Below are 27,799 nucleotides of genomic sequence, written 5' to 3' on the forward strand. Positions count from 1 at the left end.
CTGAGCCATACAGCCAGCCCTCCATTAATAGTTTGTAAATGACGAGATTTACATTTCAGAAAAGCCGTATTACATTCTTAAAGAATGGACTGGACTTGGGGAAGAAAGGGATTGTGCATAGGTAAGAACAGAAGCAGCAGAAATTTGTTCAAAATAACAAAAGATATCAACAGATTAGGGTGGTGGCAGTGTGGACAGAGAAGAGTGGGCTGGTTAGAAAGTCATCTACAAGACACTATGCAAAGACTTGAGAAACAGATGTGAGGTATGAAAGGGTCAAGAGCAGCTCCCAAGTTTCTGACATGATCAGTGAGCTGGACTTACATATAATTTTACCCACCTGAAAAAGAACTGACATCAATTACATGCCACAAAGCCATGGCTTAAAGGAACTCACAAGAGGAAACTACTAAAATCCACTGTGTAAAAACTGCAGGCAAAAAGAAGACAGAACTAGCGCCAGGCGTGGTGGCGCACGCTTATAATCCCCACGCTTGGGAGGCGGACACAGAAGGATCGCGCAGGTTCGAAGCCAGCCGCGCTGGCTTAAAAGACCCTGTTTCCAAATAAAAATATAAAATAGGTCTGGGAGTGTAGCCCGGAGGTAGAAGGGTTCCACCCCCAGCACCACACAAAACAAAACAAAACAAAACAAAAAAAAACAGAAGATAGAACTCTACATTCTTTTGTAGGATAAAATGAAGATGACATCATCAACTTTATTCGTATGAAATCTGTACTGAAAGCTGGGCGTGGTGGTGCACGTAATCCCAGCATTTGGGAGGCTGAGACAGGAGGATCCCAGTTCACAGACAGCCTCAGCTACCTAGTGAGGCCCTTGGCAATGGGAGGGAGGGAGGGAGGAAGGAAGGAAGGAAATAAATAAATCTGTACTGAGCCCAATCTTGGATTTGAGACAGTTACTAAAGCCAGGGTTTCTTTCCATGGGCTATCTGTTGAGACACTTAACCTCTGTAGAATGGTACCTTCCACTGATAAATCACAATAATCAGTTTTACCATTTAAAAAATTATAAATCCCATATAGCATTCAAAATGGCTGCAAACTTCTGGTGACAAACTTCTAACTCGGCAAACTTGCTTCCTGTGTTTCTTCATTGGAATCTATCAGTGAGATTTTTAAAAGGACTTTCAGTAACAGTAACAAATGCCTGCTGTAGATTTACTAAGTGCTAAATTCTTTACTCTGAGCTAAGTACGTTACAGATAATCTCACTTAACCTAACAGCCCTGCTAGATAGCTGTTATCCTTATTTTAACCATTAAGAAAAATGAGATACAAAGAGGTTAACATGCATATTTTTTTTCTTTGTGTGTGGTACTGGGGATGAACCCAGGGGCCTTCTACTTCTGATCTACACCCCCAACCCTATTTTATTTTTTAATTTGAAACAGGGTCTCACTAGGCTGCTGAGAGTCTCACTATTTGCTGAGGCTGTCCTTGAACCTGAGATCCTCTTGTTTCAGCCTCCCAAGTACTGGGATTATAAGCATGCACCATCATGCCCAGTTTAATTTGTCCTAGGTTATAAAGCTAATAAGCATCAGTGCCAGAATATGAACTCAGAAATATCCAATCTCAATCCCCAGACTCTGAAGAAATTCATCTTCAGCCGGGCTCTACATGTAAAAACTAAATTTCACAAAATCTTATTTGAGATTCTTCAAAGTAGGTAACTTGGTGCACAAGAATGTCGATATTTTCATTAACATGTGTGTTTATGCTACCCGTGTGTGTGACAGGAGGCTGATAAGAGAACCTACATCATCCAAGGCCTGGCCCGGCTGAAGACCTGAAATAGCCGAAGACTGGATGTGTTAAGTTGCACAACAGGTAAACTATGAACACAGAAACCATCGGACGGCCCCAGCGGAGCAGAACGCACTTACACTTCTCACGCTGCACTACCTGGCACGGGGATGCATAACTCACCAACAACTACAGTTATTAGGATTAACTCAAAATCAGAAGCTAATTCAACATTTCTCCACAACTGAACAGAAACTCAGTTTAAAACATTTTGTCCTTCAACCATAAAAATAAAGCCTAGAAACTAAAATTCTCCAGTAAAGTTCTTTTATTTGGATGCAACCTAAAATAGTTTGATCTCTTTGCTAGAGAAAAGAAATCTCCAAATTCTATAGACTATGATAGAAAAGTACTGAATTTACATGTTTCCAATAAAAGATATTTGCTTCATGTTTTGGGCATCTACCATAGTTACCCAAAAGACTATTTCCAGAAAATATAACTGTCACAGTACTGAAGTGCCCAGAATAAATTTCCTAACTTAGAAGATTGTCTTTGTGTTACCATAACACACAGTCTTTAGCCTGCTGAGTATTCATATTGTTTGAAAACCATGAAGGAACAGGTGTTTAGCTTGCACGCCTGGCACACAGGACTGGCTCCTCTGGGGACGCTGTGCGTTAGGACTAGCAGAGCCGAGAGCACCTGCGCACTGGACAGAGACCTGGGCATCCCACCGGCTTCCACAGTCATCATCTCTTTCCTCAATGGGCTGGTGATGAAGCCTGCTAGGAGGAGTCCAGGCATTACTCTCAGCTCATGACTTAATTTTCCAGAGCTAAATAAAAAAAAGAAAGAAAATAATCATCAAAAAAGTTAGTTTTAAGACAAGTAGGTGGATTTAGGTTACATGCACACTACTGTGAACCAAGCATTCTTTTTGTGTGGTACTGGGAATTGAACCCAGTCTACCTCCAAGCTACATCCCCAGTCCAATATTTTATTCTTTATTTTGAAACAGGGTCCCACTAACTTGCAGAGGGCAACTGGCCTCAAACCTGAGATCCTCTTGTCTCAGCCTCTCAAATATTGGGATTACAAGCAGGCACTTCCACACCTGGCTCCAGGCACCCTTTATATAAGAAGAAAACCTATCAGCTCTGGAATAGCAACTATAGGACATCACAGAGAAAAAATACTAAAAACTTCCAGAACCAAAAAAGACAACGTGTAGCTCATATATTGGTGGTTTTCATGCATCCTTATCTCTCTGTATTTTCCTAGATCACAGTAAGACCCTTACCCAGCCTATGCAATTGCCATGAAATTCAAATTTGAGGCTTGTTCATGTAAGAATTCAATCTTTCATACTTAAGTAAAATGAAGAAACCTAAGCTGAGAAGCCTACTTCTTTACCTCAGGAGTCAAGGTATGCTACACACACACACACACACACACACACACACACACACACACAGATTGTTGGGCACAGTAATTTTATTAGTCATCACACTTACTCTTATATTAAATCCTAGAAGATCACTTATAACTCCTGAGACAGCAGAAAGGATAACTACTCTTGTGATATTATAGATTAAGGGATTCATTGTCAATCCATAGAGTCTAAATGGTGTGTCCAGCTCCTATAAAAACATAAAAGAATTGAAATGGAATTATTTTTCAATAACAATCACTGGTTTCTGTTTCTTTTGTTTTGTTTTTGTTTTTTGTAGTACTGAAGATGGAACCCAGGGGCATTCTACCTCTGAGCTACACCCCTAGCCCTACTTTTGATTCTCTGTTTTGAAGAAATAGGGTCTTACTGGGTTGCTGAGAGCCTCACTAAGTATCTGAGGCTGGCTTCGAATCTGCGCCATCCTCCCGTCTCAGCCTCCCAAGTACTGAGATTACAAGTGCATCACCACACCACTCCTTTCCTTCCCCTCTTTTTTTCCCTCTCTTTCTTTCCCCTCTGAGCAACACCTCAACCCTTTGTTTTTCCAGTACTGGGGCTTAAACACAGTGCCTCCTGCATGCTAGGCAAGTGGTCTACCACTGAAACTACACCCCAGGCCATTTTATTTTGAGACAAGTCTCACTAAATTGCCAGCTGGCCTTGAACTTGTGATCCTCCTGCCTCAGAATCCAGGTGGGATTATAGGTGTGTACCAATGCACCTGCTGTTGCTGTTTTTTAAGTCTTGGGTGAGGATGACTTCTTAATGCAGCCTTTCCTCAATATTTGAAAGCTACCTTAAAAATATCTATTATCTAAGCCAGGCACTGGTAGCACATGCCTGTAATACCAGTACTTAAAAGACAGGAGGATAACAAGTTTGAGGCCAGCCTCAGTAACTTAGAGAGACCTTGTTTCAATAAAAAGTAAAATAAGGCTGGAGGTAGAGCTTGAAGGTAGAATACCCCAGGGTTCCATTTCCATACCACAAAAATAAATAAATAAATAAATAAATAAATAAATAAATAAACTATTCTTACCTACTTTCCCATGATCTAAATTTTTCAAGGTCTAGACTGGAGTGATATAAAACCAAAAAATTTATTTATTTATTTATTTATTTATTTATTTATTTATTTGGCGGTATGGGGGTTCCTGAAAACCCTTCTGCCTCCGGGCTACACTCCCAGACCTATTTTTATACTTTTTTATTTTTTTTGGAAACAGGGTCTCTTAAGCCAGCCAGGCTGGCTTTGAACCTATGCGATCCTCCTGTCTCCGCCTCCCAAGCACGGGGATTACAAGCGTGAGCCACCACACCCGGCACCAGAATTTTTTTTTATAGAGTATTTGATTTTATAAATCAAAACCATCAGACCGGACGTGGTGGCGCACACTTGTAATCCCTGTGCGGAGGCTGAGACAGGAGGATCACACAGGTTCAAAGCCAGCCTCAGCTACTTAGTGAGGCTCTCAGCAACTTAGTGAGACCCTGTTTCCAAATAAAGTATAAAACAGGTCTGGGAGAATAGCCCGGAGGTAGAAAGCCCCTGGGTTCCATCCGCAGTACCACCAAAAAACAAAACAAAACAAAACAAAAACATAAGGTTGGTATTTTGAATCTATACAATCTGGCACCTGTTACGAGGTTATTTTCTAAAAAGTAAAACATTTAATTAATTAAAACAAGCAAGTTCACTTTTTCTTATGTAAAAACTACATGGAGGCCACAGCTGGAGCTCAGGGCTCTGCACAGGAGTCGCTGCTGCGGTGGGAGCACACTTCTTCCCAGAGGCTGGGGTGAGCCAGGTCTTGGTGGCCAGAGGTGGCCTTGGGAAGTGGCTCTGGCCCAGATGCAGCAGTGCAGACAACAGCCGCTGGCAGCTGCCTCGAGCACGGGGCCAGGCAATGCTGGAGGCTCTGGGGCTGGCGGGCCGACAGACAGCACGGGCCCTCCCTAGGGCAGAGTGAGGCCTGCCTGTCCTTGCTCAGCAGCCACCTCCCTGGCCACCAACCCCCAGACCAGCGTGGCCAACATGGTCCCTCAGGCTCACAAACACAGCCAGGCGATCTCAGCTCTCATGGAGGAAAGCCTCATCCTCGAGGGATGTCCCCAGGAAAATGTCAGTGATCTCCGACTTTGTGAGTAGCCAGGAAGAGGTGGACCTTCAGAAAACGGGCCACTCTGTCCTCAGCCGCCCTGGCCCTGACCTTGCCCCAGAGCCCACTGGGGCCTCGGGCACCACTGGGTGAATTTAACTTAAATTCAGATGTGAGAAGATGCAAATTTAATGTAAATTCTATTAAAATTATGTCATGATATTACTTACTTTTAACAACTTGGTGGACAGCTTTAAGACATTGTTTACTAGAGTGAGCTGTTCTTTCTTATTTGGCTTTTTCTCCATCTTAAGATATAAATTAATCTAAGAGAAGGAGGAGATATTAAGTAAATTTCATAGAAAAAAGATACATATGTTTTGCTACATAAAATCTGACAGTCTAAGGGTCATGTTCTCAAGGAAAATACATTTTCAATGTCCAACAGCTATTCCTACAGAGAAATGTACCATGTGCCCTAGACCTCTTCCCTACTCAGTCTCCCTTAGGCAATGAAAAATTACTTATTGAAGAAAAATAATTAATGATGGAGCAATTTAAATATCCAAACAATGAAAATTTTCAATATTAATTGTAATATAACATAATTAGCATGTAAATCCCTTGTTAAAAAACAGTATTTTCTTCTCTCAGCATCATCCAAATAATCTACTATCCTCATTAAACATTTGTGAAAAGAAGGAGGATAGTTGCTTTTAACTTGCTAATGCCTTGGTACTGGGAATGGAACCCTTCTACCTCCAGGCTACACTCCCAGATCTATTTTATATTTTTATTTGGAAACAGGGTCTCTTAAGCCAGCGCACGGCTGGCTTCGAACCTGCGCAATCCTCCTGTCTCTGCCTCCCAAGTGCGGGGATTAGAGAGTGTGCCACCACACCCAGAGCTAATTCCTTATTTTCATCCTTCTAAAGGGAAGAATCTTCCATTATGATACTAAGGGGGAAAAAGTCTAATGATTCCAAATGTTTTTACTTAAAAGTTTATGGCTAAACCTGAAATTAAAATTTAAAAAAATTACTTTATACCACTCTGTATTTATAAGGAACATTTCTCAATCTCTATATATTTACATACAGAAAAACAAGTATTTTCCAAACACTAAATAATTTATTGTACAAATGGTAAAGAAATTAAAAATGATTAACATATTAAATTACACGTACTCTCAAAAGATTCAATACTTGATGCAGAATATGAGATTAAATACATTCTCCACGGCCCCAAATAAAACACCTTTATAGTATACAAAGTATTTGCAATCTATCAGCCTTTTCTTTGGGGGGGCGGTGATGGTACTGGGGATTGAAGCCAGGGACATTCTACCTCCGACCTACACCTCAGCCCTTATTTATTTATTTATTTAGTAGTACTGGGGATAGAACTCAGGAGCATTGTACTTCCAAGATATACCCCCCAGCCTTACGTTTAAGCTTTAGGCTTTTTTTTTTTTTTTTTTTTTTTTTTTGGTGGTACTGGGGGTGGAACCCAGGGGCTTTCTACCTCCAGGCTATACTCCCAGACCTATTTTATACTTTATTTGGAAACAGGGTCTCACTAAGTTGCTGAGAGCCTCACTAAGTAGCTGAGGCTGGCTTTGAACCTGTGCGATCCTCCTGTCTCAGCCTCCCAAGCGCGGGGATTACAAGTGTGCACCACCATGCCCGGCTAGCCCTTTTAGTTTTTAAAACAGGGTCTCACTGAGTTGCAAAGGGCCTCACTAAGTAGCTGAAGATGTCCATGAACCATGATCCTCCAGTCTCCACCTCCCTAATGCTGGGATTACAAGCGTGCACCACCATGCTCTGCTTTTATTTTGAAACAGGATCTCACTAGGCTGCTGAGAATCTCACTAAATTGGCCTTGGACTTGCAGTCCTCCTGTCTCGGCCTCCCAAATCCTGGGATTACAGGTGTGCACCATCACATAGGGCTCTATCAGTTTTCGATTCCTACAGTCCTGGTACATGTGGAAAGACATTATAACCATTGCATAAGGGGTAAATAAAGCAGCAGCAAAGTGACCTGTGAAGTCATATAGCTGGAAAGATAACTACATTGTGACCCCACCCTTAACGCTTGGCATAAGTATTACAATATATTATACCACCTCTAAGTCCCGAGCAAAATTAACAGACCAACCAATACCTGTTCAGTAAGTAATATGGAAACATTGCTGTATTTCTTGTTGGTTTCAGACCCCAGTGAGGCCAGGCGCAATAAGAAAAGCAGTAACGCCGTTTCCCAGATCAAAAACTCCCAGTTATAAGCATCATTCAGGAACGTTTTATGTCCTTGAAGAACCTATCAAGGGACCCAAAAAAAGTTTTTGTCTTGGAATTATGTAATCACTCCCTTATTCCATCAAATTTTAAAACACTATTAAGAATCCAGTATTTTAACACTCAGAAAAAAGAGTTTTAGTAGTATTATGTACAATTATGGACTTCTCTAAGTTTCTTAGATGTTTTCCCTTTTCATAAAAGGCAGAGAGGGTCTAGAAGTATCAAAGGAAAAAGCATAGCAATAAGTAAAATAAGACAAATATATTTCCAACTACTTTAACCACCACAGTCCACTCACAAGTATATGGTGACCACTGCTCAAAACATTAAATTTGCATCAAATCTAATGAGTTCCCTAAAATGTGTGGTTCATGCCACTAATACAACTAGAAAATCCTAAGGGTCAGTTTTTCATTCCATTTCCATACAAATAATAACAGAGTGCCTATTATGTGTCAAGTTTTCTTTTCATGTGTATGTGATACTGGGGACCGAATCTGGGACATTCTACTTTGAAGCGATACCCCAAGCCCTATTTTCTTATTTTGAAACTAGGTCCCCAGTGCCACAAAAAACAAACAAGTAAGTAAATAAATAAAACAAAATAAACAAATACACTGACTTAAATATAAAGAAATTTGTTCTAGCAAGCCCAAGCAAGGTAAGATAATTTATTGAAAAATGCACTGAAAACTCTCACAGATAACAAATGCATGCCTTTTGAAAAATAGCAAGTGAGCCGGGCATAGTGGCGACACCTACAATCCCCTGGATGGCTGAGGAAGGATCGTCACGAGTTAGAGACTGGCAGTGTGTGGTAATGTAGTGAGACCCTGTTTTAAAATAAAAATTAAAATAATGCTGGGGGTGTAGCTCTGAGGTAGAACATTCCCGTGTTCAACCTCCAGCAAGAAAGAGGGGGGATGGAGGGAGGGAGAAACTGACAGGCAGGCAGTGAAGCTTCCCCTCCCCTCTTCAGGACCTTTCCATTGCCTGACAACACTCAGTCTTCTGTTATCCATTAACTTTGGCTTATGCCACCTTTGGTTTGTCATGACCCTTTATGGCCCCACTGACCCTTTTTGACCTTTCTTCTCCAAAATCTATCACTGATATATTAGGGTTTTTTTTTTTTTTTTTTTTTTTTTTTTTTTTTTTTTTTTTTTTTTTTTTGCGGGTCTGGGGATGGAACCCAGGGGCATTCGACCTCCGAGCTACACCTCCTGCCCTATTTTTTATTCTTTATTTTGAAACCGGGTCTCACTGAGTTACGGAGGGCTTCACTAAGTAGCGGAGACTGTCCCCGAACTGCGATCCTCCGGTCTCAGCCTCCTGAATGCTGGGATTACAAGCATGCGCCACCACGCCCAGCTATTAGGTTTTCTGAAGAGAGAGTATGTTTAGCTCATTCTGGGTCCTGCTATCCCAATTAGTTACAGCTGGGAAGAGGGAAGTAACAACTAGCAGCAGAGGCCTACCTGCTGAGAAAAGTGACAGGATTTGCTACCCAACGAACACCGTTGTATACAAATCATAGCCAAACGGCTACAAAAGCAAACACAAAGGAATGAATCTTAAGATAATGCAGAAAAAAGTATAGTACTTTTTAAAAAAGCAGCAATACAGCTATCAACTATGTTCTCAAGATAAAACATAAAAATTAGAAGCAATAGAGCCCAAAAGAGATAAAGGTGAGTAACCAGCAACCTAGAATTCCATTCCCGGTGTCTTTTAATAATGGAAGCATTTTATAAAAGACATTTCAAATAAGAAAAATAGAGAACCCATAACTGACACTAAATAAACTAAAGAAGTTACTCAGGTAAAAGGAAAATAATCCCAGAAAAACAGAGAGGTGCAAGAAATAATGAAAAGCAGTGGAAAGGGTAAATATAAACAAATAACTGACTATACAAAACAAGGATAATCCCATCTTTTGGCTAGACTATAAAATTAAAACAATGGACAATAACACAAGATGGAGGGGTAAATGGAAGTGTTGTAAAGTCTTAGAATTATCAAAGCTCTAAGTGAGAATGCTCGAAGGTCTTAGCACTATCAAAGCTGTCATTTTTTGTTGCTGTTGTTGTTACTGAGGATTGAATCCAGTAGCATTCTACCTCTGAGCAACACCCCCAAGTACTATTTTCCTTTTTATTTTGAAACAAGGCCTCACTAAATTGCTGAGGCTTGTCTCAAATATGTGATCCTCCTATCTCAGCCTCTCAAGTCCTGGAATTAGAGGCATATACCACCATTCCCAGCTAAGAAGCTATAATTTTATTAGACTATGCTAATTTGAAAGACCAATACATTACATTAATCCCTCAGCTTACTAGTAAAAGAATATATAACAAGTTAATACAGAGGATTAAATAAAATAGTAAGGAATATTTGATTAACAAAAAGGACAGATAAAGAAAATTAACAAGAACCAAATAATACTTGTACTTCTAGTACTTATGGTAAATTTAAATGGGCCAGACACTTGAAGACACTGACTGGGAGGCTGAATTACTAAAAAAAACAGCCAAAAAATAATGTGTTGATTACAGAGATCACCTAAAATATGACAACCAATAAAAGCAAACATAAAATGCATAATCAAGATGGTTGGGGTAGTTACATCAAGAGCAGATTGAGTAAAAACATTATAAATAGGGACATTTTGTGAGGTCACAAAAAACAAAAAGACAGCCTGATGCTTTTGCAGATTAAAGGAGACCACAGAGGCATGACAACTAAATGCAATGTCTAATTCTGCACTGGATCCCAGCTTCATGAAAAAAATCAGTACATATTAGGAAAGAAAAGTCAATCCATGAAAAAGATGGATAACAATCCTAAATCTGGATGCACCCAGTTACACAGCCTCAAAACATACAGAGTAAAAACAGACAAATCCACAAGCACAATAGATTTGAACACACCTCTACTGATGGCTGACAGAACATGCAGACCAGAAAACAAGGAGAGAGAGGTGACCTGAGCAGCAGGCGGAGCCCAGGGAGCACGGCTCCCAACAGAGCACAGACAGGAGGGTCGTAAAACTGAACACACTTGAGATACAGTAAGCTCCTACATGTTTCTGAAGACTGAAAACAGATGTGTTCTCTGAAGTAGGATTAAGTTAAACGTCAATAAATAGGAAAGTACAAGAAAAGCCTGAAACTTCTTGTAATTTGAAAAAAAAAAACAGAAGTGCTTAAAAAGGATCTGAGAGGACCTGTCCACAGGACACAGGAGTGGCTCCCCCGGCCAAATTTGGAACCATTTGAACATCAAAACAAGTAAAACTAAAAATATACTATTTCACAGTATAATTAAGAAATGAATGAGATAAAAGATTTACTTTAGAATGATAATAAATGTTGAAGGAATAATGTAGTTAAAAAATCACTATTTTATAACTATCAGCGTATGATGGTATTATTATTAGTAAAAGCAATTACGAACTAAAATTAGAATGATCTAATGTCTCTTTTTTTTTGGCAGTACTGGGGATTGAACCCAGGGGCATTCCATCTCCAAGCTACACTCCCCAGTCCTATTTTTTATTCTTTATTTTGAAACAGGATCTCACTAAGTTGCAGAGGGCCTCACTAAGTAGATGAGGCTGGCTGTGAACCTGCAGTCGTCCCGTCTCAGCCTCCCAAGTACTGGGATTACAAGCGTGCACCACCACGCCCGGCTTAGAATCTTAAAAGGACTTCAAATTATCTATATTCTCATTTCAAAAAGAAAAAATTATTGAGTATCCAAAATAGCAGCAGAAATGTAGTCGTGTTTAAAACTATAAGTAGAGAATATTATGCTAAGCAAGATTAGCCAGCCTCAGAAAGTCACATGTATGAGAAAACTTGCGAAACAAAAAGGACTTGAGATGAGGAGGCCAGACGCCAGCAGGATGGGGGGGGGGGGCTCAAGGAGAGAAACAGCTCAGAAGTCATCAGTACCAGACTCAGTAACACAGGGGAGGAGAAGGGAAGACACGGGTGGATCCAGAGGGAAACACCAGTGCCCTGTGCACGTTCCCATCACTCTGAACCTCACCCATGATGTATAAACAAAGCACCAATAAAAGTAGATTAAAAATAAATAAATAAACAATGTATATTTAAATACACAGTGACCTGGTCTAAAACACAAAGTGAAACCTGCAACTGAATTCCCATTTTGCATTAAAACAAATATGAAACTTTTACCTGGGCACAACAAATGAACGCGATTGAAAGTGTCAGTAAGAAGACCGAAGACACGACCACGTCGACGGACCTCTGTGGACCCCGCCTCTGTGGAGCGAGACAAACCGTTACTGCTCCAGACGACAGCCAGACAGAACAGCCCTCCCACCAGCGAGCCTCAGGGTTTTACCACTTTAATGTGAAAATAAATATTTATGTTTCCGACACAGGATCTTAATATATTTGCATTTTCAACTTGAAGCTTTTTTTTTTTTTTTTTTTTTTTGCAACACTGGGGATTGAATCTAGGGCATTCTACCTTCAAGTTACACCTCCAGTCCTATTTTTTATTCTTTATTTTTTAACAAGGTCTCACTAAGTTGGGGGGGGCCTCACTAAGTAGCTGAGGCTGGCTGTGAACCTGAGATTCTCCTGTCTCAGCCTCCCAAGCACTGGGATTACAAACATGTGCTACCATGCCCAGCAACTTGAAGCATTTAATTCCACACCTTTCCAGATTAGTCAGTCACAAAAAAGTAAGAAATCAGATGCTCTCCCTAATATGTGGAAGCCAGGGAGAAGAGGGTTCCAGAAGTAACTCTAGATAAAGGAGAAACTATAGATGAGCAAATAAAGCGACCTAACTGAGGGGATGGGAGGGGGAGGGAAACTGGGAATGTTCATGATGCACATTCACAAACATCAAAGTCATCACTAAGCCAAACATGAGGAGGAGGGAGGGGAGGGAGTGGGGTGGGACTTGGGGAAGGGCTAAAGGAGTGATGTGTGCATGTATGCCTCTACCATCGTGTACCCTTTAAGATGTATGACTATGCCAGGCATGGTGGTGCACACTTGTGAACCCAGCATTCAGGAGGCTGAGACAGTAAGGATCGCAGTTGGTGGACAATCTCAGCTACTACTTAGTGAGGCCCTCTGCAACTCAGTGAGAACCTGTTTCACGGTAAAGAATAAAAAATAGGGCTGGGGGTATAGCTCAGAAGTAGAATGCCCCTGGGTTCCATCCCCAGTACTGCAAAAAGAAAGAAAGAAAGAAAGAAAGAAAGAAAGAAAGAAAGAAAGAAAGAAAGAAAGAAAGAAAGAAAGAAAGAAAAGAAAGGAAGAAAGATGACTATGATGCACCAATTTAAAAAATTAAAATAAAAAAAATCCAAAGCTGGGCGTGGTGGCACACGCTTGTAATGCCAGCATTTGGGTGGCTGAGACAGGAGGACCGTGGTTCAGGAACAGCCTCTGCTACTTAGTGAGGCCCCCCGCAACTCAGTGAGACCCTGTTTCAAAATAAAGAATAAAAAATAGGGCAGGGGGTATAGCTCAGAGGTCAAATGCCTCTGGGTTCCATCCCCAGATCCCCCCCACAAAAAAGTCCATACCTTTCCAAATTAAGAGGATTAATGGTTAACTAATATATTTTTAGCTGGATTACTTTCCAAAAAGAAAAAAAGTAATATTTAATTTTGACTCTGCCCTAGGAAACTTTTTCTTTTATCCAGGCCTTTATTTACTAGCTTCGCAGATACATCACATCCTTTTTTATTTTTTATTTATTTATTTATTTATTTATTTTTTTGCGGGTCTGGGGGTGGAGCCCAGGGGCATTCGACCTTCAAGCGACACCCCAGCCCTATTTTGTATTCTTTGTTTTGAAACAGGGCCTCACTCAGTAGCTGAGGCTGTCCACAAACCGCGATCCTCCCGTCTCAGCCTCCCGAATGCTGGGATCACAAGCCTGCCCACCACGCCCGGCTCACATCCATTTTGTATCTAGCACGTCTGTTGGCCACTAGTACAATCGGTCCAGTACCCACACATCTTCTGAGCACTGTGGCCAGAAACTCCAGAGCATGTTTTCTGTATATTCCTGCACACCTCCTAGTTTTAATAAAATAAAACTCACCTTTAGATAGGAACGGAGTGATAACCATATTTTAATGTTCTCCACCTTTTTAAGTCTGAAGTGAGGTATTTCATATTTCCTAGCTTTCCTGGCAGAAGTAATATGGCTGAAGAGTTTTGCGAATAAAAATCTCTAGAGGAGGTTAAAAAAAATCACATTGTGAAGCATGTCTGGAGATGCATTCATGTAACTGTCAACAGTATTCCCAGGATACTTAAAATGCTCAAAGGAATTAAATTATTATCAGTAATCACTAAGACTGGCAGTGAAAAAACTTCACTAAAATCTTAGCCTGTTGTCTCCCAAGCATATTTATTAAACAGTGAAATGCTTTTCCACAAAAGGGTGCGGTCTTCACATTGGAAAGGAATGTTCTTTGGAGACTTACGGTGACCTCAGCTTCTCAAACTCAAATGTCTATATGGTATTCTGGCTTGATTCCAAAGTACTTTCATGTGCATATCACCAATATTTTAAGTCCTCATATCCATAACTCACCAAATTTCAATGAACCTATCTCTCACTTGGCCATTTTTCACAAAAGCATTATCACTTTGAGAATCGCTGCATGTGCTATGGAGTAACCAAGTGCCACTGAAGTGCAGCCAACTCTCTGTGCCGCTTAGCTCCACACGCAGCTCAGCAAATGGCAGCTTACAACGTGTAACTTTAAAAAGGCGATAACACAAACATTAAACTCACATGCACCAAATCCAGGAGGAGAAAAACAACCCAATGGAATATCACACACAAAAGGAGAGGCACAAAACTTAACTTGTGTGTCCACTGACCTGTTTATATGTTCTCTCTGCTACACACATCATGAAAAAAAACATCCAAGTAAGACACAATCTTTCAAAAAAATTAATTATAGACAAAATGATAATAGGTATAACAGGCGGTGCCCCACAAAAGAGTGTCAAGATCTCCTCAGCTGAAATGGACTTCAGTTGGTCAAAGCTCTTCTCACGGATAAGACGATGTAAAAAAGGAAAAAATGCTAATCCAACGGTGACGACATTCCCCAGCATCTGATAACCGACTCCTTGTTGATAGGCATTAACCTAGGAATTGATTTAAAATTGCCATTTTATTGCATAGTGAACATGGCGTATTTATCAAATGATACTTAGAATATTAAAAAACACACTTTAAAGGATGTACAGATAAAAATGGCATAGAGAGCCAGGTGTGGTGGTGCACACTTGTAATCCCAGTACTTGGGAGACTGAGACAGGAGGACCACAGGTTCACGGCCAGCCTCAGCTACTTGGTAAGGCCTTCCAAAACTTAGTGAGAACCTGTTTCAAAATAAGGAATAAAAAAAAATAGGGCTAGAGGTGTATCTTAGAGGTAGAATTGTCCTGAGTTCAATCCCCAGTTCCAGGGGAAATAAAAAAATAGCATCCAGATTTGAGCTGGGACATAGCTCAATGTACAGCATGTGCTTAGCATGCACAAGGCTCTGGGACAAAAGGAAACAAAGCAAAGACCTCCAGATTACGATTTTTTACAAATTGTATATTAGTGGTTATTTATATAATATTAATTTAAACCTGATTAATAAGTTAATCAGGCTTAAATGAGATAAGGAATATTTGTACAGCATACCTGAATAACTGTAACAAATTTTAAAACTACAACCAGTCAGGCATGGTAGCGATACCTGTAATCTCAGTACTTGGGAGACTAAGAAAAGACGATCATAGGTTTGTGGCCTCAGCAAGTTAGAGGCCCTCCACAACTTAGTGAGACCCTATTTCAAACTAAAAAGTAAAATAGGGCTGGGGGTGTAGCTCAGAAGTAGAATGCCCTTGGGTTCAATCTCCAGTGTGTGTGTATGTGTATGTGTATGTGTCTGCCTGTCTGTCTGTCTGTCTGTCTGTCTCTCTCTCTCTCTCTCTCTCTCTCACACACACACACACACACACACACACACACACACAACCACCAGGTAAAGACTCTGATTCCAAAACTGAAACTAATGCATCTGTGTTTTAAAAGAAGAGTGCTAGGACTAGGGGTAAAGCTCAGGAATAGAGTGTGGCCTTGGGTTCAATCCCCAGCACAGCTAAAGAAAAACACAGTGTCGTGCAGCTTTAGTCACCAAGTAGATGCTCCCGGCCCATGGTTTCCTTTGAAGATCTGAAAGCATGCCCGTCTTACCCTGCTCATGATGATGCCGCTTATTTCCAGCACAGACATATCCATCTTTTTGCACTCATTTCCTTCCCAGATTATTGCACTAACTCGATCAGAGGCAGGACTTGAGTTCTGAAGCCAGAATAAATGGTTCTGGGAAGAAAAATAGAAAACTGTTTCTATTCACTCCTTTCTTCCATTAGTTCTTCCTTCCCTTTATCCAGCTCCCAAGCTAGTCAATACTGTTCTCACTGGTCTATTCTCTCCCACAGGGCTCCTCACTCCAGAATCTGCCTAAAGATGCTGATTCCTGGTCCTCCTTCCTCACTAGACCAGGTTCTTCCCTGAGCGAGGCTAAAGGTCTTCTGATGAGGAGAGCGAGCACTCCATGCTCTCTGCGGCCGCTTACCCCTCTGAAGGTACGGCGCGAGGATGCGCTTAGGGTATTCTTGGGATGCTGAAGAAGAAAGTGTTTCCAGAGCAATGGGAGGCACAGGAGGAGAGGTGCAAGAGCCTTACAGCCACTCAATGACTGAGGAGTCAAGCCCTCCTCTGATCCAGCCAGAACACAGAAAAGCAGAGAACACTCGTGTCAAGCAGAGACACGCGGCTGAAAGCTGCCTCGGCCCGGCCAGGGTGTCTCATTCCCCAAGGACCAGCCTGAGTGCCATTCCACCAACATGCTCCTCTAGACTGCCACATGCCTCACGAATCTGGTCATCCTCCAACATTAAAAACCCTTAAAGTCTGTACCAGGCAAATTAGCATCTAATTACAGGGTGCTTTTATAGTGTCCAATACTTATTTTCTATATAGTCACTGTGTCCCCAAACCAAAATAGAAGTTTCCAGGAAAACACCATATGGTGTGGTTCTTCTCTTTCTACTACAATGCTTAGCATAATGCTGATGAGCATCTGCGGATTTTATTCATTGGTTTATTCAACAAATGTTTACTGAGCACCTACTATGTCACATGCTCTGTTGATAGAATAGAGAACAACATATGTGTCCTTGCTGTCAAGAAGCTTTCAAACTTCTAGAGGAGCCAAAATTAAAGTTCCTATACAGCAAGTAAGGAAAGGAAAGGAAAGACCACTTTAGGAGTAAAGCAGAAAGGTTCCTGAAGAAATGGAACTCTCCAGCAAGGACTGCCTGAAAGATAAAAGGCAGCTGGGCTGGCACAGCAGCACACACTTGTGATCCCAGGAACTAGAGAGGCTGAGGCAGAAGGCTCACAAGCTCAAGGCCAGCCTGGGAAGCTTACAGAAATCCTGTCACAAAATGAAAAGTAAAAAGAGCTAAGGGTGTGAATTCAATCCTTAAAAAAAAGTTTTTTTATATGAAGTAAATTTTAGGTGAGCGCAACCCTAGAGTAGTCTCCTGACATCTATCCTAACATTTTCATTTACATAAGCTGTGGTCAGTTTTCTCATCTCTGATGTCATCTATTTTATAGGCTTGCTGTAAAATGAAAAGAGCTGATATGATGCCTGACACAATGTAAGGACACAAAAGGCATTAAGCTATTTCGATTAAGCTGCACAGACCTGCTGGAAAACATCTTCTTTGGGGTCACGCTTGGTCCCTGAGTGAAGGGTGTTCACGTGGGCCCCCTCGCTGTCACTGGTGACAGACGACCGGCACTCTGGGCCATGCAGCAGGTCATCCCACAACATGTCCTCGGTCTCGGAGTCATGGCGGGTGCTTTCTGAGTCTCTTCTTGACAAGTTGAGGCTCCGAGAGCCACCACTCACACCAGATCTAGAGCCCTGTAAAGGGAAAAATTTACAAAGTTTTTCATTCACCTTTAAAAACAACTGTATGTCTGAAATAAAATTACAACAAGGTAGGCATCTATGTTAATGATACCTTAGTGACCACCTTTCCTAAGTTGATCACTATGAACTCATTTATTCTCAAGGCTTCCCATAATACTACACTTTAATATTTCAATTTCAAAGGACTCCCTCTAAGAAGTTACTACCAAGTCCCAGGCGTGCTGGCCTCGGTGTTCTGGGACAGCAGGGCCTCTGTGAGCAGGCCTGTCTGCTGGACAGCTGGCTGCCCATCCAGACACCAAAGGGAATCCCTACACTACACAGACTGAGCTGGGCTGCAAACCCATCATGTCCCAGGGCAAACCAATATTTTAAGGATAATTGGGTGGAGAAAAGCACAGATGATGTAGCTCCCCTGTGGTACAGGCAGAAATATAAGTTTTTCCATGGCCCCAATTGCCTTGTCAATGAAAACAAAACAAAAAACCACACCACCATCTACTCTGCTCACCTCTCAATCATCATATCTAGACATGCCCATCAGCCTTCATCATGACATTTCTGCACTGCTCCCACCTTCCAGAGGTTCCTTCTCAAAAATCTGTCCTCAGTGTCACCCACGTGTGATGCTTAAGAATAAACTCCATATCCCAAGAGAACTTTAAGTAACCTTTACATCACTTAGGGATTGTGTAACCTCTTTGTTGAGCATCATCTATGATACTTTTAAAATCAGACTCTAAGTGAAAAAGGATGCATTCTCTTTATAGGGTGAGCAGTCATCTAAAAGTTGCTGGATAGGTAGATGGATAATTGGAGGCAAGGGAAGGGTAGGCATACCTAAACACCACTTTAGGGCAACCAACAAAAAAGGAATGGTTCAAATTATTGCACTCAAGAATACACCTTGAACACTCTCTCAAAAGGATGCTTTACCTGGCTGAAAACGGCCGATTCAAATTCGGATTCAGCCACGCTATCTGAATCCCGAACTATATGACACCACCTAGTAGTGGTTTTCTTTACCTGCCAAAATCAAACCAACAAACAATAGGAAAACATGTTAAATTCCTTGTTACCATTGGGTGCTTAGGAATTAACTCCTTTACTTCTATAAACTAAAATAAAAATTACCTGAGAGTTTAGGTGCCTTGAAAGGATGGATTTTCTATTCTTAACTTCACAACCATTGTCACTCGAGGCCCCCTCCACACTCCTACGTAATAAGATCATCTGTGTCTGCGCGTCACCATCTTCCTCACTCGACAGATCATCGGAAACCCCGTTACCCAAACGCCTATGAGCCTCCTACAGAGAGAACAGCAACGCTTCACAGGGGACAGCCCAAGGACTCCAGGAAGTTGCACAGGCAAAAACATCCACGCAGAATAAGTCAACAAATCCAAAACTGAACAAACTCACAGATTCAGTAATCTCAATATTAAGGCAAATTTCAAAATTAAGAAAAATATCAACTTGAAACTAAAAGCATAAATGATGAGGCAGCATTTACGCAGTAGTTAAGACACAGGCTCTAGTCAAACTCTAAGCCTAGACTGTGGCTCTTCTTATTTGCTACGTAACTTTGGAAAATTTACTAGTTCTCTCAGGGACACAGTTTCTTCATCTGAAAAGTAATGACAATTAAAGCACCTATCTGACATGGTTGTTGGGGAAAAAAGGAAGTTTGTTTACATAAAGCACTTAAAATGATGCCTGGCTATAGGGATGGCTCAATAAACATTAGACTCAATGCCACAATCTAACAAATAAAAGAACAACTCAAGGCTCTAAAGTAAGTATGTAGTTAGTTTTAGACACAGAGCAGACCATCTTCACCAAAAACCAGAAAAGAGTGTCCCAGGCTGTGGCCTCGATGCTGGTCTGTTTATGGAATCAGGATTTGCTTTTCCATAATCTGTGGTTTTACCTATTTGTTAAGATAAACTTCCAAACCTATTAATTAGTACCTGTTTCTTATCTCTAGCAAAGTCAAGAAATGGAAAAATTATACATATGGAAAAAGACTTAGTCGTCTCGTCCAACTCTTACCCTGTGGCTCTTTTCTCCGTCGGACAGCCTTGCCTTCTCTCTTGTATGCCACGTCCTCATCTCTGGCCGGCATGGCCTCTTCTTAATGACAGGGTTGAGACAACTCGCATCATTGTCAGTTTCAGTCCCTTTGTTAGATATTAGCTTTATCCTTTTAGTCCTGTTGTAAAAAAAGGAAAACAGGTTACTAACTACTTTTCTGGAAGTGATATCATTCATGAAATCACTTTCTTCTGAGAAGTATGATATATTATTATGGAAATTTTAAAAATTTAGAACATCGATTTTTTTACTTTGCTAAGGACATGAAAGGAGAGAACCTTCACTTATAAATATAGACTCACAAAGAACATGAGTCTGTTTATGTCCATGAACTGAGAAGAAGGGTCTTCTTTATGGTTTTGTGAGGAAGTAGGCACACAGGCCTCTCCATGCATCCTTCCACACACAGTGCCAACTCCGACCTCCCATGCCTGCGCGCACCACATCGCAGAAGAGTTGTCTCTCTGTCATCCACCTTCATAAATGCTACCCGTGCTGCGGGGCCCAGCAACTCCTGACTCCATCGATCCTTACTGGCTTAGCCCTGGATTATCACTCAGTTCACAAAGCTGCACCGCCACACGATCATTTGCTAAGCCACATGTGAACATGTAAGAATCCACAATATTTTTACACTGCTATGGCTAATACCACACCTGCTCCTCTTATCTAACTAGATGAGGAGGTTACTGAGAACAAAGAAGCACAGTGCCTACCACGGTACCAAGAACAGAAACTCAGACACCCAAGGGGAAAATGTACCTTTAGAAAAATATGTGTACAAACCTAATGCTCAGAAAAGTAGCTGTGAAACAACCACCATTAATGCATGACACAGTAAGTATTTTTTGAGACATATTAGTCCTGTCATGACCTGCAAAATTACAAGTGACGTGAAGTTTGTCTTTGGGTCATTTGTTTCTCTGTCCTCTGACACATCGATGCTGGGATCCTGTGCGGCCTCCCATTTCCAAAGAGCTTCAGCTTTCATCTAAAGTGTGCCTGACCCTTTTAATATCCTTCCTTCTCTCAAGATATTGGCTTGAGATTGGCTGACATGGCTTAAAATATTTATCCCTTCAGTTTTTGTATTTTTGTAATCTTGTGGTCCAAAAAGCTATTGAAATCAAAGAGAATAAAACTATAATGGTAGGTTCCTAAATTTATAGATAACATGAAAGACAATGGAGGTAACCGTTTCAGAAAGAACCTTTGAAAGCTATCACACAGCACAATGATTACATGCCTACGTGACTTCTATGGCCTTGGCATATACATCCATATCCTGTAAACACTAAGGCGCACACAAAATCAAGTAAAAATTCCAATGTAAGAATCCCACCTGTTGCCAAAGAGAGTCCCCCAAAAACCAATAATGGGTGCAGATTCCAAAGTTTCTATTCCTCTGACTTTATCAGAGAAGTTATTATTTCCATTTTCTCGGCTCCCATCACCATTTACAGTTTTTCGTAATTTTCTACAAAAAATATTTCAATAACTTCAGATTATTTAAGACCTTTTCTATTTCTGCCCTACAAGAAAATTATACTAAGATATTATTTCCTGAAATCAAGTATAGTTATTTTCATATACAGAGAATAAATTATACATTTCTGATTTTAAGACTAAAACAGATTCAAAATTAAAGTACTATAAGATAATTTTGTTTGGTCATTAAAGAAAGGGAACTGCTCTCCAGAAACATTCCTAGAAAAAAAATATTTTTGTGTGATTATCAACAGTCTTCTCAGGCACACTTAACACCACTAGTCTAAGAAGGATCCATTTCTTTACATATGAATATTAGAAATCTGCCCCCCTTTTTGCACACGTAATCAGAGCAACACAAAATAGTAGTAACTGATCACTTTCTACTGATAGCCTATGCAGTTCAATGATATATCCGACAAATACCAATGAGACACATCACTCAATACCCTTGAAAAATAAACTATGCCAAGCATGGTGGCACACGGCCACAAACCCAGCGCTTGGGAAGCTAAGAGAGGAGGAGTTCATGTTTGAAGACAGCCTCTGCAACACAGCGAGACTGTGTTTCAAAACAAAATTAACCAGGTCTGAGGGTTAGAACTTGGAATGCCCTTGGGAATTCAGGGGCATTTCCTAGTACCACAAAAAATAAATAAAATAAATTTAACTGAAGTAACAAATCTTTTTTTTTTTTTTTTTTTTTTTTTTTGTGTGTGTGTGTGTGTGGTACTGGGGTTCCTGGAAGCCCTTCTACCTCCGGGCTACACTCCCAGACCTATTTTTACATTTTTATTTGGAAACAGGGTCTCCTAAGCCAGCGCGCGTCTGGCTTTGAACCTGCGCGATCCTCCTGTCTCTGCCTCCCAAGCGCAGGGATTACAAGCGTGCGCCACCACGCCCGGCCCACAAATCTTTTTGAAAAAAAAAAATTGAAAATAAGCCAGGCGTGGTGGCGCACGCTTGTAATCCCTGCGCTTGGGAGGCAGAGACAGGAGGATCACGCAGGTTCAAAGCCAGCTGCGCTGGCTTAAAAGACCCTGTTTCCAAATTTTAAAAAGTATAAAAATAGGTCTGGGATTGTAGCCCAGAGGTAGAAGGGTTTCCAGGAACCCCAGTACCACCAAAAAAAAAAAAAAAAAAATTGAAAATAACATTAAAAAATAAGGTGATATGACTCTCAGTAACAGAACATTTGCCTAGCACATGCAAGGCCCTGGTTTCAATCCTTAGCACCACAAAAAAAAGAAGGGGGGAGAAAACGTTCATTGTGTCAAATGAAAATATTATTTAGTCACTGCTTAGGAAAGCAAAAATTTATAAATATTCTGAGGAAAGATAATGTAACTTTGGAAGATAATACTGAACATATCTAGGAAAACTTCAGTTGTTTCTAAACCCAGGAATACCAAATAATTAATAAAAACTTAACAGGAATTCAATGTGTTAAAGTTCAAATCAATCTTAGTTAAAAGTTTAGACCAGCCGGGTGTGGTGGCGCACACTTGTAATCCCAGGACTTGAGAGGCTGAGACAGGAGGATCATAGGTTTGAAGCCAGCCTCAACAATTTAGTGAGACCCTCAGCTAAGTTGCTTGTTTCAAAACAAAAAATTAAAAAACAGGGCTGGGAGTACAGGGCTGGAGGGTATAGCTCAGAGGTAGAATACCTCTGGGTTTAATCCCTAATACCACAAAAAAGGAAAAAAATAATTTTATAAATCTCTACAATAGCTCTCCCAGAAAACAGATAACTAGAGTGTAACTTCTCGCTGTACCTTCTTCTGCGATTCCCGCCACTGGCAGAGGGCCTTGTTATCTGAGTGGACACGATCTGACAGTGCACAGTCCCCATGAGCAGCATAAGACACAAGGGTCCAAGCACCTCGCTTGCGTTCACGATGGGCATCATAAGATACAACACGACTGCAATCACTGGAAGGAAAATGTTGAAATGTAAAACAGTAAGCGTTCATGTTTAGCCAGACGTGGCAGCACATGCCTGAAATCCCAGTAGGATTGTAGGTTCAAGGCCAGCCTCAGAAACTTAGCAAGACACTATTTCAAAATAAAAAAACAAAACAGGGCTGGAGCATAGCTCAGAGGTAGAATGCCCCTGGGTTAAATCCCCAGTATCAAAAAGTTTTTTAAAATTAATTTTAGTAACTACACAAATTATTTCTATATCATTTTAATAAAATGTAAACTTGGGAATCACCAGCGTATCAATTATGTTTAAAGGAACAGGGAGAGTTTGTTTTTTTTGTTTTTTGTTTTTGGTGGTACTGGGGATGGAACCCAGAGGCTTTCTACCTCTGGGCTATATACTCCCAGACCTTTTTTTTTTTTTAATTTATTTGGAAACAGGGTCTCACTAAGCTGCTGAAAGCCTCACTAAGTAGCAGAGGCTGGCCTCAAACCCGTGTGATCCTCCTGTCTCAGCCTCCCAAGTGCGGGGATTACAAGCGTGCGCCACCACGCCCAGCAAGGAACAGGGTTTAATCAGAGCGCTGAGACACCAGGACCCAGTCTCAAGGTAACTCAATATTCAAGTCAGACAGAGGCAAGACTGGCCACTAAGGCAGAAAGACACTCTGGGTGATAGAGTCAGATGACCGTGTTTGCTTTCTCAAAGCAGAAAACTTAAGATGACTGCCCTAGCTGCGTGTGTCCCTTCATTTCTTTGTACTCAAGCCATGGAAACAGTCACTCCCTGCTGTCTACTAGAAGAACGCAGGGCTGCCACCTCACTCAGCCTCAGCACCTTGCATGAGGTACAGCAGGAGCAGCCAGACGAAGACCCTTGCAGAGGTGACCTGGATCCACCAGTGACTGAACAGCGGGAAGAGCACCACGCGCACGAGCCCCTTCCGTGTCAGAGACGTCCACGGGATCTCAGGCTTGGCTTTTGCGAATGTTGAGCCTACAAACAGACCGCGAAGCAAAATAAGAAATACTTAGGCTTACTCTCTTTCAGGGACCCTCCCCTATCTGAGGGAAGCTATTTTTTTTTGGTGGTACTGGGATTCCTGGAAGCCCTTCTACCACTCCCAGACCCATTTTTACATTTTTATTTGGAAACAGGGTCTCCTAAGCCAGCGCACGCGGCTGGCTTCGAACCTGCGCGGTCCTCCTGTCTCTGCCTCCCAAGTGCAGGGATTACAAGCGTGCGCCACCACGCCTGGCAAGGGAAGCTATTTTTATTTTCTTTCTTTAGCTTCTAAATAAACTTTTACATTTCTATTGGAAGAAATAATTATTTATATACACTATACTGATGGCCACTTCAGCACCACATTAAAAAGGAGTCAGCAGGCCAGGTGTGGTGGCGCACGCTTGTAATCCCAGCATTTTAGAGGCTGAGACAGAAGGATTCAGGTTCGCAGCCACCTCAGCTAGTTAGTGAATATTAAACAATGTGTTCTTCCTAGCTGGGCATGGTGGTGCAGGTCTGAAATCCCAGTACCTGGGAGGCTAGAACATGAAGATCACAGTTCTGAGGACAGCCTCAGCAATTTAGCAAGAACTTATTTCAAAATAAAAAAAATAGCCAGCATGCCGGGCGTGGTGGCGCACACTTGTAATCCCAGCGCTTGGGAGGCAGAGACAGGAGGATCGTGCTGGTTTGAGGCGAGCTTCACTGGCTTAAGAGACCCTGTTTCCAAATAAAAAATATAAAATAGATCTGGGAGTGTAGCCCGGAGGTAGAAGGGTTTCCGGGAACCCCAGTACCACCAAAAAAAAAAAAAAAAAAAAAAAAAGCCAGGCATATTGGTTCATGCTTGTAATCCCAGCATTTGGGAGGCTGAGACAGGAGGATTGCGGTTCACGGACAGCCTCAGCTACTTAGCAAGGCCCTTTGCAACTCAGTGAGACCCTATTTCAAAATAAAGAATAAAAAATAGGGCTAGGTGTGTAATTTGGAGGTAAAATGCCCCCAGGTTCCATCCCCAGTACTACAAAATTAATTAATTAATTAATTAGTTAATTAAAAAATAAAACAGGTAGAGGTTTGGCTAAGAGGTAGAATGCCCTGGGTTCAATCCCCAGAACCACTGAAATACCTATTTCTTAATTACATTAGAGTGTGTCTCCAGTTTCAAGCCTTTGTGAAAACCATGCAATTTGGATAGTCACTCAGCACAGCTGCAAAAGGAAGGCAGTGGCAAGTCTGAATGGTCAGGAAGAGCTGCACTTTGGAAATCAAGGCATACTGTCATATAGCAAAAACAGCAGCTATCTAAACATGCTTTATACCGCCACCTGAACCCATATAGCATACCTGGGAAAGAGACCAATCTTAGAACTCACCTCTGATTAAGTCAACGTCGATCAAGTCTGGCTTTATGTGACCCATCTTTTTAGGTTTGTTTTTGAAGCCCTGGGATAAAACAAAACAAACACAGAACTAAGCAAAGAAAAATACATTCATGTATTTTTTAAAAATAATTAAACAAGCCGGGTGTGGTGGCTCACACTTGTTATCCCAGTACTTGGGAGGCTGAGACAAAAGGATTGCAGGTTCGTGGCCAGCCTCAGCTAATTAGTGAAGCCCTCCACAACTTGGTAAGACCCTGTTTCAAAACAAAGAATAAAAATAGGCTGGAGGTATAGCCTGGAGGTAGAATGCACCTAAGTTCAATATACAGTACTGCCAAAAAAAAATTAATAATAATAAACAAGCCACACACCTGTAATTCCAGTACTTAGGAGGCTGAGTCAGGAAAACTGCAGGTTCAAGGAAGCCTCAGTGACTAGTGATACTCTCATCAAACTAGCAAGACCCTGCTTCAAAATAAAAATAAGGCTGAGGGTGTAGCACAGAGGTAGAAAGACCTTGAGTTCAGTCCCCAGTACCAAAATAAAATAGAATAAACAATACCAAATGAGCAATTAAGTGAAAAGTAATATTTTCCTCTCCCACCTCTCTTTTTCTTTCAATTTTATTTCTTAAAAACAAACAAACTATAGCCAGGCATGGTGGCACATGCTTGTAAGCCCAGCATTCAGGAGACTGAGATAGGATATGGTTCGCAGCCTGCCTCAGCTACTACTTAGTGAGCCCCTTTGCAAATCAGTGAGACTCTATTTCAAAATAAAGAAGAAAAAATAGGACTGGGGGTATATATAGCTCAGAGGTAGAATGTCCCTGGGTTTCATCCCCAATACTGCAAAAATAATAATAATAAAAACAAATAATTGTTACCTTTGTTTAGCTGTTTTTAGCTTTTTTAAGCTGTTTTTTAATTCTAAATAGGAGACTTACACTGTTAATTCTTTGGTGGTACTGGGGTTCCTGGAAGCCCTTCTACCTCTGGGCTACAATCCCAGACCTATTTTTATACTTTTTTTAAAATTTGGAAACAGGGTCTCTTAAGCCAGCGCAGCTGGCTTTGAACTTGCGCAATCCTCCTGTCTCTGCCTCCCAAGCACAGGGATTACAAGTATGTGCCACCACGCCTGGCTCTTACACTGTTAATTCTTAATTTACTGATTTTAGAAATAATCTACTGGCTCTATGTAGTGTATGACAACATAGCTCCCTTTTTGGCGGAGGGGATCCTACCTCTGAGCTATACTCCCAGTCCTTTTTTTTTTGTTTAATTTGAAACAGGGTCCTGCTCAGTTGCCGAGCCTGGACTCGAACCTGCAATCCTCTGTCTCAGCCTCCCAAGTACTGGGTTTATAGGCATGTGGCTATAATGAGAATATAGCTCACCCAATGAGAATATAGCTCTCAAACCACTAATCCTCACATCCTGACTTCTCACACCAAAAACAGAAACCTCACAATACACTTGTATTAATTTTTTATGAAGGAGTAACCAGTGTTTATAGTGTCATCTCTATGAAATATGTTCCCTGAAAGCTATGTTCTATATTCTTCCATTTACTCCATAAGATTGGGAAAAATATTTATCATTATCTAAATCTGAATATCACTAAAAATTTTTCCAAGTTGAATCAATGCTAGAATTTGCTTTTTAAACATTCTTAGAGGGGTTCTGGGCAGGGGTCGCGCGCGGGGCACGCCAGATGAGGCCTGGGTCGCGGGACTCTGGGCCCCGGGCCGAACTGCGAGTAGCACGCCAGACCCCTGGAGAAACCGGGCCCAGAACAGAAAAAGATAAAGAAAAATATCGGAGAGGAGGTAAGAAAGCCGTTATGGATGCCAGGACACTGGAGATGCAGACAAAACTTATCTAAATGCACTGGAACTTATGGAAAAATTCGCCATGAAAGAGGACTGCTATTTCTCTATATTGTTAAGAATCTCAGACATCACCTGTAAGGAGAGAGTTTAGCGGAGACCAAGGAGAAATGCGGTGTTGAAAGAGTTCTCCGCGATGGTGGTAGAGACTTGTATTCAGGAGAAGCAGAAACCAGATCCTACCAACTTTATTTTTTTTTTTTTTTTGGAGAAATTACACCAAATGTCGAATGCTACCATCACGCATGCTTAGGAACACTGGACAACATTCAGAGTGGAAAAAGAGCCTGGGAAGGATTTGAAACGATGGAGGCAGTGGCAATGCCAGTGGCCAATACTCAGGGGAGGCAGAG

At 41.3% G+C, this 27,799-nt stretch overlaps 1 protein-coding gene across 4 annotated transcripts in view; it reads right to left on the reverse strand.

Annotated features, from left to right (window-relative positions):
• Positions 1-2,587: 2,587 nt before the first annotated feature.
• Positions 2,588-27,799, reverse strand: part of PHTF1 (putative homeodomain transcription factor 1) — a gene marked incomplete at both ends in the record, with an annotated part of 59,111 nt that continues 33,899 nt past the window's right edge. The window contains 16 exons of one of the 4 annotated variants that reach the window (XM_080691242.1): positions 2,588-2,608; positions 3,288-3,413; positions 5,556-5,651; positions 7,494-7,649; positions 11,836-11,922; positions 13,733-13,864; positions 14,524-14,796; positions 15,899-16,027; positions 17,424-17,645; positions 18,591-18,680; positions 18,789-18,962; positions 19,710-19,866; positions 21,091-21,225; positions 23,014-23,170; positions 24,000-24,158; positions 25,547-25,616. In XM_080691242.1, the coding sequence (XP_080547368.1) occupies positions 2,588-2,608; positions 3,288-3,413; positions 5,556-5,651; positions 7,494-7,649; positions 11,836-11,922; positions 13,733-13,864; positions 14,524-14,796; positions 15,899-16,027; positions 17,424-17,645; positions 18,591-18,680; positions 18,789-18,962; positions 19,710-19,866; positions 21,091-21,225; positions 23,014-23,170; positions 24,000-24,158; positions 25,547-25,616 (2,184 nt within the window). Of the gene's footprint in view, positions 2,609-3,287; positions 3,414-5,555; positions 5,652-7,493; positions 7,650-11,835; positions 11,923-13,732; positions 13,865-14,523; positions 14,797-15,898; positions 16,028-17,423; positions 17,646-18,590; positions 18,681-18,788; positions 18,963-19,706; positions 19,867-21,090; positions 21,226-23,013; positions 23,171-23,999; positions 24,159-25,546; positions 25,617-27,799 lie in introns of all 4 variants that reach the window. The other 3 variants (XM_080691241.1, XM_080691244.1, XM_080691243.1) reach the window with 3 other exon arrangements.

Source organism: Muscardinus avellanarius (assembly GCF_963383645.1).
Source record: "Muscardinus avellanarius genome assembly, chromosome: 3".
NCBI classification, from domain to species: Eukaryota; Metazoa; Chordata; class Mammalia; order Rodentia; family Gliridae; genus Muscardinus; species Muscardinus avellanarius.